The sequence below is a fragment of the Kryptolebias marmoratus genome, linkage group LG16, assembly GCF_001649575.2.
Source record: "Kryptolebias marmoratus isolate JLee-2015 linkage group LG16, ASM164957v2, whole genome shotgun sequence".
Taxonomy (NCBI): domain Eukaryota; kingdom Metazoa; phylum Chordata; class Actinopteri; order Cyprinodontiformes; family Rivulidae; genus Kryptolebias; species Kryptolebias marmoratus.
Window position 1 is genome coordinate 13,583,648 of NC_051445.1, and position 12,733 is coordinate 13,596,380.

At 41.6% G+C, this 12,733-nt stretch overlaps 3 protein-coding genes across 5 annotated transcripts in view; all 3 read right to left on the bottom strand.

Moving 5' to 3' along the window:
- Nucleotides 1–7,563, bottom strand: part of gra (granulito) — a 13,808-nt gene extending 6,245 nt beyond the window's left edge. The window contains exon 1 of the mRNA XM_017426584.3: nt 7,440–7,563. The gene's annotated coding sequence lies outside the window, so the exon portion shown is untranslated. The remainder of the gene's footprint in view (nt 1–7,439) is intronic.
- LOC108242020 (RNA-binding protein 12B-like) lies at nt 22–5,693 on the bottom strand. 3 transcript variants are annotated; one of them, XM_017426581.3, is made up of 2 exons: nt 5,559–5,693; nt 22–2,280 (listed from the first exon to the last, which is right to left on the bottom strand). In XM_017426581.3, exon 2 carries the CDS (start codon nt 2,256–2,258, stop codon nt 351–353), a length of 1,908 nt encoding a protein of 635 aa, XP_017282070.1. In that variant the 5' UTR covers nt 2,259–2,280; nt 5,559–5,693; the 3' UTR covers nt 22–350. The 3 variants fall into 3 exon arrangements, with proteins under 3 accessions (XP_017282070.1, XP_017282067.1, XP_017282069.1); XM_017426578.3 differs by having other exon boundaries at nt 4,185–5,693; XM_017426580.3 differs by having other exon boundaries at nt 4,764–5,692.
- A 681-nt stretch (nt 7,564–8,244) lies between the features above and the next one.
- Nucleotides 8,245–12,665, bottom strand: LOC108241907 (RNA-binding protein 12-like). Its single transcript, XM_017426395.3, has 2 exons — nt 12,527–12,665; nt 8,245–10,542 (listed from the first exon to the last, which is right to left on the bottom strand). The coding sequence occupies exon 2, from the start codon at nt 10,518–10,520 to the stop codon at nt 8,613–8,615; it is 1,908 nt and encodes a 635-aa protein (XP_017281884.1). The 5' UTR covers nt 10,521–10,542; nt 12,527–12,665; the 3' UTR covers nt 8,245–8,612.
- Between the last annotated feature and the right edge of the window lie 68 nt (nt 12,666–12,733).

Sequence of the window (12,733 nt, forward strand, 5' to 3'; positions counted from 1 at the left end):
TTTTTTTTTTTTTTTTTTACATTTTCCACATCGTGTTACAAACTTAACTGGTATATTAAAAAAGAGAAAAAAAATTTTTTTGTTCCAACAAGCAAGAGTGAGTGGGTCATTTCCAATTTAATAAGAAAAAATACTTTGATTTACTCAGATTACTACATTGCTCTATAAAAATAAAAATGCACAAGGGAATCACAAAAAACAAAACTAAATAAGCAAACAAAAGAACACCATAAATCCCCACTCAAAACACTGCCTTGATTCTATTCCACCATTATTGTCTCCCTCATATGTACATGCACACCCTAAGGTGGGGCGCTGATATGGCAAATCAATCAAAGACAATTTGTCCTTCAAGCAAGGAACAGCTGGATTTTCCTCGGACCGATCGGTCTTCCGCTTAGTTCCCGAATTGCAGTTAAAGCCTCCTGATGAGACTCAAAGGCCAAAGTAGCAGAACCTTTGGGTGCTCCGTTGGGTTCATACTGAAGTGAGACAGATCCAGGTACGATAGGGTATCCGTAGCAGAAATCATAGATTTCCTCACATCTGATCTGGAAGGGCAAGTTAACCATCATAACACGGGTAGGACTGTTAAAACGCTGCGTGGGGGAACCACACCTGTCATCAACACCATTGCCTCGGAATCGTGGAGAACGAGGTCTCATTGGACGAGGTCCATTGTTAGGACCTCCACGGAAGCGACCCTCCATATTGGTCATCGGTAAACTCCCCCCCCGAGGGACGCTTGCATCGGGGTAAGAAGTGTTACCAGGTGGACAGAACGGCTTGCTGCTCCTGCCCGAGTACCGCTCCTCTCTTGGCATTGGTTCTCGCACATCAAGCGTCTCAGCTGCCAACTGTTCCATCTGAGAACGTGTGATACACCTCATCATAACTTCAGACCCGAGAAACTGACGTCCGTTGAGAGAGAGCGCCTCCATAGCCTCTGCCTCAGACCCAAAGACAACCAAAGCCTGTCCAACCCCAGCACCGCTGCAGTCAAGCAGAACCTGAACTCTGTCCTCTGAGACATTAAACCCTCGGAAAAAGTCAATTATCTCGACTTTTCTAACGTCAAAAGGCAGGTTCCTTATGAACATGCATGCTTTCTCAAAGTCATAAGGGTCCCTGGAGTGAGGTGATGGTCCTTCCTGATACCTTTCAGAACTTCCAGAAGGTCCAACATCCTGACTCTGGGAACCCAGGAGCTCGATCATGTTCTCTCTTGAGACGGGACGCGTAGAAATGTTTCGGTCCCACAGCTGTCTTCTCTCACAACTTAAGGCTTCACAGTAGTCCCGCAGGCTCCTGAAGAGAACAAATGCGGATCTGGTTCTCCTCCCGCGACTGTCAGTTAAGAACAGGATCTGGTCATTTTCCAGCTTTGTATTGGGAAATAGATCTTTAATGTGTTCTTTTTCCACTGAAAAGGGCAGATTCTCCAACATCACACAGTATTCCTCATCAGACGGAGCGGTTTGCCTCTGGGCCACGGGCGACCGTGACCTGTCACGGTGTGGATTTGACTGGTTGCAGCCAGGCGATCTCCATTTCTCAAAGTAGTCAACTTTGTTGGTATCCATTTGCATTTTCTCAACAGCCCTATGCCAGTCGCTGGCATAAGTTCTCCTAACCTCAATGTACCTTGGTCCAATATACTGCCTGTCCCTCTTGATGGCTTGTACTGCGTCCTGCCTTGATGCAAATTTGACAAAGCCATGTCCGCTCAATCGTCCATCTGTATTTTTTATCAGCAGAATTTTATCAATGGTTAGACCGTTAAAAAACGTATGAATCTGCTCCTCAGTCACAGAAAACGGCAGACCTTTGAGAAACACACCAAAGAACTCTTCTGGGTTTGAAGACGTTTGCTGCAGGGAGTCAGGGCTGTAACCTGATTGGCTAAAGGACCCTGGCCCCACCTCTGGGTCCGCAGATCTTCGAGTGTACCTCACACCTTCTTCAAATCCCTCGTTTTCGTCCTCCTCCACGTTTTGAGCCGTCCTTTCAAGTACCTTCTGCATCTCTGCTTTGCTGCTCAGCAGCAGCGTTACGGGTAAATCCTTGATGAAGCCCCCTGAACGCGTCATAGCTCTCCTCGCATCTTCATCCGTAGCAAAAATAATGAAAGCTTCGTCTTGCTTCCCGCCAATTATGTGCACGCCTCCTTCTGGGATTTTGAGGCCAGTGAAGAACCTGCGAACATCCCCAGAATCCGCCGTGCCACTTAGTCCCTGTAAACGGATGACGACCGCCATGCTGAAGCACAAACAACTCCACCTGTAGACAAAGGGGCACAGAACAATATTACTGCCCACAGAGCATCACTCGCTCTGCATCAGTTTCCCACCATTCCAGTGAAACACCAACAAAGCTGAACAGAAATGCAAAGTATTTATAATAAAGCAGGCACATTTTTAATTCTCATTAAAACACTGGACTTCCAAATTAAGAACCATGTGACGTCATCAGTTGCAAATCGTCATGTCCCCCACCTCTTGCTCCAGTGTTATGAACTGAACAAACAACCTATGCTCTACCAAATACTTCCATGTATTTCTACTAAAGGTGGCGTCGAAGCGTGACAGTCTTGATGCTCTGTTATAAATCCAAATCTGGGATTACCGAAGTCTCCTGTGTTCACGTCACCAGCCGTTTCATAACGGATCATGAACCTCCGGGACCAAAACAAACAAAAACTGCACCTAAATTGTTGCCCTTTAGCAGCTTGTAAGGCTCTCCACCTCAGGAGATCCAAACCTATAATTACTACGCCTCTCAGACAGAGGAGGCGTTATAATCTGTCAAACTCAACAGGATACACTTTTATGCACACTTCAACCAACTCGCTCACAAAAACAGAGCCGAAACCAAATTACACCACTAGACACGCTCCAGCTGTCTTGACCAAGTCTTTTTTGTGCAGATTTATTTAAAAAATACCTTAAAAAAACTGCATCTAGATTAACATCTTTTCTAATATTTCATGAATTGATTACACTTTAAAGCTCACCAAATGACGAGACAACTTTGGAAAATTATTCTGCATTTTCCACCATATTTACTAGGAAAACTACAGAGGATTACAAAAAAAAGATGTTCCATTTCCCCAAGCCTTTTTTTGTTGTAGTTTTTCCCAAACATCAGCATTTCCCCAGAGCGGTGAACTACAAATCAACACAGCTGGGCTTCCTTTGTATCAGCTAACTCGACAAAACCCCAAACTCCCCTCGGAGATAATGGGTGCGAAAACACCAGTTGTGGTCTTTCTTTGTTAACTCGGGCTTTTCTCTTTAGGCTCTGTGCAACGTTCGCATAACAAAAAGGGGAAATTTATTTGTCGTTTCATGCTTCTGAACGAAAGACAAGACCGGCCTGAGATCTCATTTGTTAGAAAATAGTGCATGAATAGAGAAGCGTGACGCACGCAGGAACTGTTTCAGGTTGCTACAACTGAGACGAGAGATAAACGCTAATTTTGTTTGCTGTGACAAATAAAAAGAAAGCTCCTAAAATCTAACTACGGTGGAGGTTTTGATTAATTCCTTCATTGTCACATAATAAGGTGTAAATCACTTCGCTTACCAATAAAGAATTTTAACAGAAAACTGAGTTGTGCTCAAGAGGAATGACATTTAGTCAAGACTGAAATCAATAATGAAGCAACTATTTAATAAAACTAATAAAATATAATAAAGACGGACGCAAAAGTCAAGCCTGGGATCTGTGGCTTCCAAGCATTACTTTCCCCTTACTGAACCAACCAGCCACAACCTGGCACTTATATAACATTTACAGACCTGATTGTGTGTTTTAAACAAGCTCTCCGATTGGCTAAGACACTACTGTCATTAAATCTTTGAGCTGGGGCACAATTAGTGACGTTGCACCTTTGTGATGGTGTACCATCTGGACCGAGACTCCCTTGTAAAGGAGATGATAATCTCAGAAGGACTTCCTAGTTGAATAAAGGTTTAAAAAAAAACTTATTTCTGCATCAGAGAGTGCATAATTAAATACTTAGAAGATTGGGTGGAATAAGGTTACAGGCCACCAGCTGACACAGAACCACCTTTGTTACAATAAAAACTGACTTTAGACATAAGATAACTTATTAATGTGTCTCAGAGTACACCTCTGATCTCAAAGAATGACTCAAAAATAAGAGAAGAATTAGGACTTACGGTTGATTATTTGCTCTTGGAATATTTGCTTTTGAGAAGTGCTTCATTTACACATTACTCATCTGAAAATTGTAAATATAAACATCCACACACTGAACCAGATAAGTAGTAGTTTTCTGGTTTTGAATATGTATGACTGACTTAAGTGAGTATTTCAACAAACTGGGAGCTTTGTGTTATTTTGTTTATCATGTGTTTGACAAATAATGCTTATTCAGATCAGCAGTCAAACAGCTGGCGCGTGTCTATACAACAAATACCACTGTACCAACGCAGACCAAGCAGCTGCTCGTTATTCTACCACGCTAAAGGCTCGGTTTGAAAAACTAATTTAATTCAGTCATCTTTAGCTACAATGAAACCCTTCCACAACCAAAAATAATGAAGATGCTCTACGTCAAAAGATGAGTTCCGTGTTTAAAATATCTTGCCGTTCTTGGTTAGGACCTTTACAGGACAGCTTTCCTCCCAGATCCGATCAGATAAACCGCACTGCAAGGCACACCGTATTCCTGATGAGACAAAAAGAAAATGTCCGTCCCACTGGTTCATCCTGCAATGTTTCCAAACTGTACCAACCTCCCACTGCCACGGAGAAGGGGACCTCCACAGGGCTGGGCTTTCAGAGTGATCCCAGGTTCTTTGCATACCAGACCAGCACCATTTTTCTCCTCTTGATGACAAAAACTGAACTCCAGTGGAGTTCTGCAAGGTGTCCAGTTTGCATTGGGGCGACTGCATCGTCAAGGAAAGTTGGCAGAACTTGAAACAGGAGTGATTATGCTGGATATAAAAATTCTGCACAACCAGCAGCAGTATGCTTCCAAAGAACCACTGCAACACGACTCATTGCTTATTAACTAACAAAGGCTAAGGATCCCTTTGCACCAGATCGCAGAAATCTTCGGCAATCTGCTCCACATATCCTGACATTTTGCACCAAATAACAAAACATCTGATACACAACACAAGTCAAGCCCAACATGTTTAAACAAACGACGCTGACGCTACAAACGAGGAGCCAAACGTTAGCTGTTACCACAAAGCTAACAGAGTTAGCAAAATATAAAATCAAGCGACCCCGGCGGCTCATTGACTATCAGGTCGATAAAACCCCTCAGCCAGAAAATAAAACCGTCATTGGGACAAAACACACATTACTTAGAATTAATATCATGTGCTAAAAGTACCGCACTTCTCCTGACTTCATAGCTTTTTGTTGATAGCAAGCGTTGCCGACTGAGCTGACGTTAGCATTTACGTCCAGCGATGCCTGATAGCATTTAGCTTTAGCTTCGCCGTAAGGCCTCAAACGTAACATTTTCTTTCAACGTATTTCCACAAACTAGCCCCTCAAACAATGGCCAAACTTACACAGCTGCCAAACACAAACGCTCAAACACAACATAGAGCCCAGGCGAATACTGCAAATGTATTCAGCTTCCATTAAATTCAGCCTGACGTCGGCCTCGGACCTCCGGAAGGTTCTTCTTCGTTGGTCAAATCATGGCGTCTGCCGCCTTCCTCCACCTGCTGGCCTGGGAGTGTAAGAGCATCATGATTTTATCATTTCAAGCGGTTTCATGTGAACATTTTATTTTTTCTGTCCATTTATGTTCAAGTATATATAACATATCTTCTGGATTTTCCACGCAGTTTTAATATTTAACTAAACATATCTCAGTCAGAGTGTAATACATTTCAAACCATAGATAATTCAGATTTTATTACGCTGAATTAGTTACGAACTATGAGGGGGTCAGTCTCAGCTAAAAGAAAAAAAAAAGTTAAAATTTGTTTTTATCAATTACCTACTTGCACAAATCTATCTTGAACCATGAAGACAAAAAAGTGACTACAAACACACAGAAGACTGAAGCAAGCTTTTTTAATTTAAAAAAAATGTACAACACATCAATGTTTTTTTTTTTTTTTTTTTACATTTTCCACATCGTGTTACAAACTTAACTGGTATATTAAAAAAGAGAAAAAAAATTTTTTTGTTCCAACAAGCAAGAGTGAGTGGGTCATTTCCAATTTAATAAGAAAAAATACTNGCGCGCGCGCAAGCGTGGGAGAGAAAGAGAGAGAGTGTGTGTGTGTGTGTGAAGAACGCTGATGAGATATGAAATAACCAGTAGCCAATTGAATAAGCTACCCTTCTGGATTTATATATTTGTAAATCTGACTCTCAGTGCCTCACCAACCATGAACCTCACCGCACGTCACTGATGCCCAGGGAGTTAAAGCGGTTATAAAAGCCAAAGGTGGTGCAACTAAGCACTAAAGGTGAAGTTTTCCATATTTTTCCTTCTACTGAATCTAAAAAACAACTACAATTATATTTCTTTTTTTCTTTTTTTTTAAATTGTTTTTTAATGTCAGAAGGTTGGAATTTTGAAAAATAAGATTTGTGGCAGATCTGTGATTTATTCATTATATTATATATATACAAAAAATAATAATAATAATAATAATAGAACATCCTCTATTAGAGGTGATGCAATTATTTTTGCAGGGGTTTAAATTATAATTCTTAATGTAGATTTTATTAAAACATAAATAGGGACAACTTTGAGTTTTTTTCCCCCCAGACTTCAAGGCATTCATGTATTTAATAAATAAAAGAACTCCTAAAATAATTAATATAATGATAAGTTATCCACTTACATGGATAATGATTAGTTGAGTTCTTCAACACATAAAGTCATATAAACTCTGAAAATAGTTGATTAAAGTTGAACCACGTAGCATCACAGCTAGCAAGGAAAATTAAATAACACACATCACTTAGCTTCACTTCTGTGGGTTAACAGAAAAGTAACCATCCACACGTCGATTAGTTAAATATTCATATAATGAGAACTTTACTAAAAGTCCCACTGAAGCTGCGTGTGAGAAACAAGTTTAGGGAAACAAACGCAACTTTCTTGTTTTTTTTAACAGTTTTTTATCCGCCGACATTAAAACGAAGCAGCTAACTGTCTTCAGCAGTTGGCTTTAACGTTTGGGATTTTCTGTTAATTAACGGTCAGAGTCGGAATTACATCAACAGGTGCGGAATAGTCATATTCTTTTTTTAAAAAAAAAAGTAAGGTCCGTAAACGCATCATCGTCAAGTGATGTTGAGGTCTAAACTCTGTAAAACCGACTTTCTTTAAAGCTCTAAACCGAGAAACCCCTCGGAGAGGAACCCGCCCTTTCAGATGAGTCATTTTACCCTAAACCACATTCACAGTATTGTTAAATATTTACCTCTAAATCTGTGAAACGTCCCCAGCCTGATTTTCTCCCCACAAACCTCACCGCCGTCATGTATGCGTTTCAAGACTTGCCACTTCCGCCATCTGACTTTCAAAATAAAACCGGAAGTAAATGATTGAGGACGGATTACTCAACTCAGGTGAAGCTTTTTTACTAAAAAATGATTTTCAAGTTTTGAAATAATTTATATACAATTTAAGCACAGTTTACTCCTAATTTTACACCTAAAACTAAAACTGTTTCAGTGATTCAAAAATTTTGAAAAAATACAAAATCACTCATATGAGTGGCATAGATTTATCTTAAATTATTTTCAATTTTTTTGCCAGGCTGTTAAAGTCCACAACATTGAGTAGTTTATGTAATTTATGTTTACTTCTTTTCATTCAAATTACTTCTTGCATGGCAGTCACAAAAACACCTACAGACCAGCATTTCTTGTATCCTTATAAAATATGAAAAAGAAAAATCCAATTCCTCAACAGATTGAAGGTATTTGATTTGGGCAGTTTTCAAAGTCTAAGGATGCTGCATTTTGATCCTTAACGTAAATTAAAACTGAACTCAAACCATATCCTGTAGGACCAAAATCAGTAGTACACATTTGTGAATTTTTATTGAAAAAAAGGGCACATTCTCAGCTATAATTATGGTTTCAATATATTTTTTTAAACACACCACCTGCATAAAACACTTATTTTATTTCTTTAACGAACCTAAATTAACTCTTCTTATTGCTCCTGAAGAAATGAATCCTGAACCATGAAGACAGGTGGAGAAAAACAGACAACTGAAGTCAAGCAAGCTTTTTTTATTAAACAATAAAATGTAAAACACAGGTTTTTATTCAGCATTTGCTCCATTGTGTCACAAACTTAACCGACATATTTAAAGGAGAAAAACAAAATGATCTATTCTAACAAGCAAGTACGAGTTGGCATTGCATCTTCATATAGTCATTTCCAAACTAAAACTAGATAAAACTCAGATTTACTCAGATTACTAGTGTTCTATGAAAAAAAGGAACAACAACAATAGACACCATAAATCCCCACTCAAAACACTGCCTTGATTCTATTCCACCATTATTGTCTCCCTCATATGTACATGCACACCCTAAGGTGGGGCGCTGATATGGCAAATCAATCAAAGACAATTTGTCCTTCAAGCAAGGAACAGCTGGATTTTCCTCGGACCGATCGGTCTTCCGCTTAGTTCCCGAATTGCAGTTAAAGCCTCCTGATGAGACTCAAAGGCCAAAGTAGCAGAACCTTTGGGTGCTCCGTTGGGTTCATACTGAAGTGAGACAGATCCAGGTACGATAGGGTATCCGTAGCAGAAATCATAGATTTCCTCACATCTGATCTGGAAGGGCAAGTTAACCATCATAACACGGGTAGGACTGTTAAAACGCTGCGTGGGGGAACCACACCTGTCATCAACACCATTGCCTCGGAATCGTGGAGAACGAGGTCTCATTGGACGAGGTCCATTGTTAGGACCTCCACGGAAGCGACCCTCCATATTGGTCATCGGTAAACTCCCCCCCCGAGGGACGCTTGCATCGGGGTAAGAAGTGTTACCAGGTGGACAGAACGGCTTGCTGCTCCTGCCCGAGTACCGCTCCTCTCTTGGCATTGGTTCTCGCACATCAAGCGTCTCAGCTGCCAACTGTTCCATCTGAGAACGTGTGATACACCTCATCATAACTTCAGACCCGAGAAACTGACGTCCGTTGAGAGAGAGCGCCTCCATAGCCTCTGCCTCAGACCCAAAGACAACCAAAGCCTGTCCAACCCCAGCACCGCTGCAGTCAAGCAGAACCTGAACTCTGTCCTCTGAGACATTAAACCCTCGGAAAAAGTCAATTATCTCGACTTTTCTAACGTCAAAAGGCAGGTTCCTTATGAACATGCATGCTTTCTCAAAGTCATAAGGGTCCCTGGAGTGAGGTGATGGTCCTTCCTGATACCTTTCAGAACTTCCAGAAGGTCCAACATCCTGACTCTGGGAACCCAGGAGCTCGATCATGTTCTCTCTTGAGACGGGACGCGTAGAAATGTTTCGGTCCCACAGCTGTCTTCTCTCACAACTTAAGGCTTCACAGTAGTCCCGCAGGCTCCTGAAGAGAACAAATGCGGATCTGGTTCTCCTCCCGCGACTGTCAGTTAAGAACAGGATCTGGTCATTTTCCAGCTTTGTATTGGGAAATAGATCTTTAATGTGTTCTTTTTCCACTGAAAAGGGCAGATTCTCCAACATCACACAGTATTCCTCATCAGACGGAGCGGTTTGCCTCTGGGCCACGGGCGACCGTGACCTGTCACGGTGTGGATTTGACTGGTTGCAGCCAGGCGATCTCCATTTCTCAAAGTAGTCAACTTTGTTGGTATCCATTTGCATTTTCTCAACAGCCCTATGCCAGTCGCTGGCATAAGTTCTCCTAACCTCAATGTACCTTGGTCCAATGTACTGCCTGTCCCTTTTGATGGCTTGTATCACATCCTGCTTTGTTTGAAATCTGACAAAGCCCTGGCCGCTCATTCGTCCAAAGTTATTTTTTAGGAGCAGAATTTTGTCGATGTTTATACCGTTAAAAAAGTCACGAATTTGACCCCCGGTCACAGAAAACGGCAGACCTTTGAGAAACACACCAAAGAACTCTTCTGGGTTTGAAGACGTTTGCTGCAGGGAGTCAGGGCTGTAACCTGATTGGCTAAAGGACCCTGGCCCCACCTCTGGGTCCGCAGATCTTCGAGTGTACCTCACACCTTCTTCAAATCCCTCGTTTTCGTCCTCCTCCACGTTTTGAGCCGTCCTTTCAAGTACCTTCTGCATCTCTGCTTTGCTGCTCAGCAGCAGCGTTACGGGTAAATCCTTGATGAAGCCCCCTGAACGCGTCATAGCTCTCCTCGCATCTTCATCCGTAGCAAAAATAATGAAAGCTTCGTCTTGCTTCCCACCAATTATGTGAACGCCTCCTTCTGGGATTTTGAGGCCAGTGAAGAACCTGCGAATATCCCCAGAACCCGCCGTGCCACTTAGTCCCTGTAAACGGATGACGACCGCCATGCTGAAGCACAAACAACTCCACCTGTAGACAAAGGGGCACAGAACAATATTACTGCCCACAGAGCATCACTCGCTCTGCATCAGTTTCCCACCATTCCAGTGAAACACCAACAAAGCTGAACAGAAATGCAAAGTCTTTATAATAAACCAGGTACATTCTAAATATTCATTGAAACCACCTTTAAAACACTTGACTTCCAAATCAAAATGTGACTTTATCTGTTGTAAATCATTCCCCCCCAGAGTTTGAACCAACCCATGTGTACTGTCAATCACTAGAGCAGATTAAAAAAAAAAAATTCAACTTCAAAATGTCCCATCAAAGATTTCCACATATTTTGCAAAAACGATGTTTGACTAAAAGAGGCGTCGAAACGTGACAGTCTTGATGCTCTGTTATAAATCCAGACCTGGGATTACCAAAGCCTCCTGTGTTCACGTCACCAGCCGTTTCAGAACGGGTTAATTTTCCACTGGACCAAACAAACAAAAAACTGCACCAAAATTGTTGCCCTTTTGGTGCTTGAAAGGCTCCCCAACTCAGGAAATCCAAACCTATAATTACTACGCCCCTCTTAGCCGTTTTGTCGACTCCAACACAAAGCTTAGTAGGTGTTGTAAATGTTGCTCAACACCAGCAGAATCTGTTAAACTCAACAGAATACATTTTGATGCACACTTCAAACAAGTTCCTCACAAAAACGGTGCTGAAACCAAATTACATCACTAGAGACGCTCCTTTTCATGCTCTTTATGACTGACTGACTTTAACAATTGTTGTAACAAATTAAAAGCTTTGTGTTATTTTATTTGTCAAGCGTTTGACAAATAATGCTTATTCAGATCAGCAGTACCTTAGTGCATGTCTACTACTGTAGCAGCACAAACCCAATAGCTGCTCATCTATAAAGGCTCGATTTAAGAAACAACACTTTCACAACTAAGGATAATCAAGATTTTCTCTATTCAAGGATAATTTGGTGTAAAATATCTCCCCGTTCTTGGTCAAAACATTCGCCGGATAGCTTTTATCCCAGCTCCGATCAGATAAACCGCTCCATAAGGTATGTCATATTCCTGATAAAAAAAATATCAAAACAGTCCGTCCCACTGGTTCCTCCACCAATGTTCCAACCTCTCACCACCAACGCCACAGAGAAGGGGACCTCCACAGGGCTGGGCTCTCAGAGTGATCCCAGGTTATTTGCATACCAGACCTGACCAGCACCATTTCTCTCCTCTTGATGACAAAAACTGAACTCCAGTAGAGTTCTGCAAGGTTTCCAGTTTGGATTGGGGCGACTGCACCGACAACAAAATGGCTGAAATTAAAACAGTAGTGAATATGAAGGATTTCAGAAATTATGGACAAGAAACTGTGTGTTCCCAAAGAACCACTGAATTACAACACGGCGGTCCAGTCGTTTAATTGCAGACCATTGCCAACAAAGAACTATAAAATTAAAGACTTAACAATGAGACATAATAACCCAAATGGCTGCTGCTCCGATTCCACCAGATGGCAGGAATCCCTGTCTGTCAGTCTGCTCCACATATCCCGACATTTCACACCAACTAACAAAACATCTGATCCGTAGAACTCGTCAATAAGTGTCCACAAATTTAAACAAACGACGAGCCCAACGTTAGCCCAAAGCTAACAGTTAGCAAAAGCGAGCAAAAAATCAATCAAGTGATCCCGACGGCTCATTGGCTGTCATGTCGAGAAAACCTCTCAGCCAGAAATTAAACTGAAAATGGGACAAACACACGTTTTTTTCAAAACAGTTAATATCATATTGAGATCAAAGTACCACACACATCGTGACTTCTTAGCTTTGTAGATAGAAATCACTGTCTGACGACGCAGACTGAGCTAAGCTAACGTTAGCATTAGCAGCTTTAGCATTAGCTCATTCGCTGCTCGTCGAAGTATGGCGTCAAATGCAACATTTTCTTTCAACGCATTTCCACAAAATAGCCCCTCAAACAATGGCCAAACTTACACAGCTGCAAAACACAAACGCTCGCACAACAACGAGAGCACAGGTGAATACTGCAAATGGATTCAGCTTCTATTAAATTCAGCCTGACGTCGGTCCCACGGCTCCGAAAGGTTCTTCTTCGTCGGTTAGATCACGGCGTCTTTCGCCAACCGCCACCTGCTGGTCAGAGTGTGTAAAAGCATCATGATTTTGTCATTTGAAGCGGTT

Excerpts from the sequence above, each read along its gene's own strand:
- LOC108242020 (XM_017426578.3), bottom strand. The coding sequence starts at position 4,231 with ATGAAGCACTTCTCAAAAGCAAATATTCCAAGAGCAAATAATCAACC. Across the intron at positions 2,281-4,184 it reads CCAAGAGCAAATAATCAACC|GTGGAGTTGTTTGTGCTTCA; the intron begins GTAAGTCCTAAT and ends CTTTGTCTACAG.
- LOC108241907 (XM_017426395.3), bottom strand. The coding sequence starts at position 10,520 with ATGGCGGTCGTCATCCGTTTACAGGGACTAAGTGGCACGGCGGGTTCT.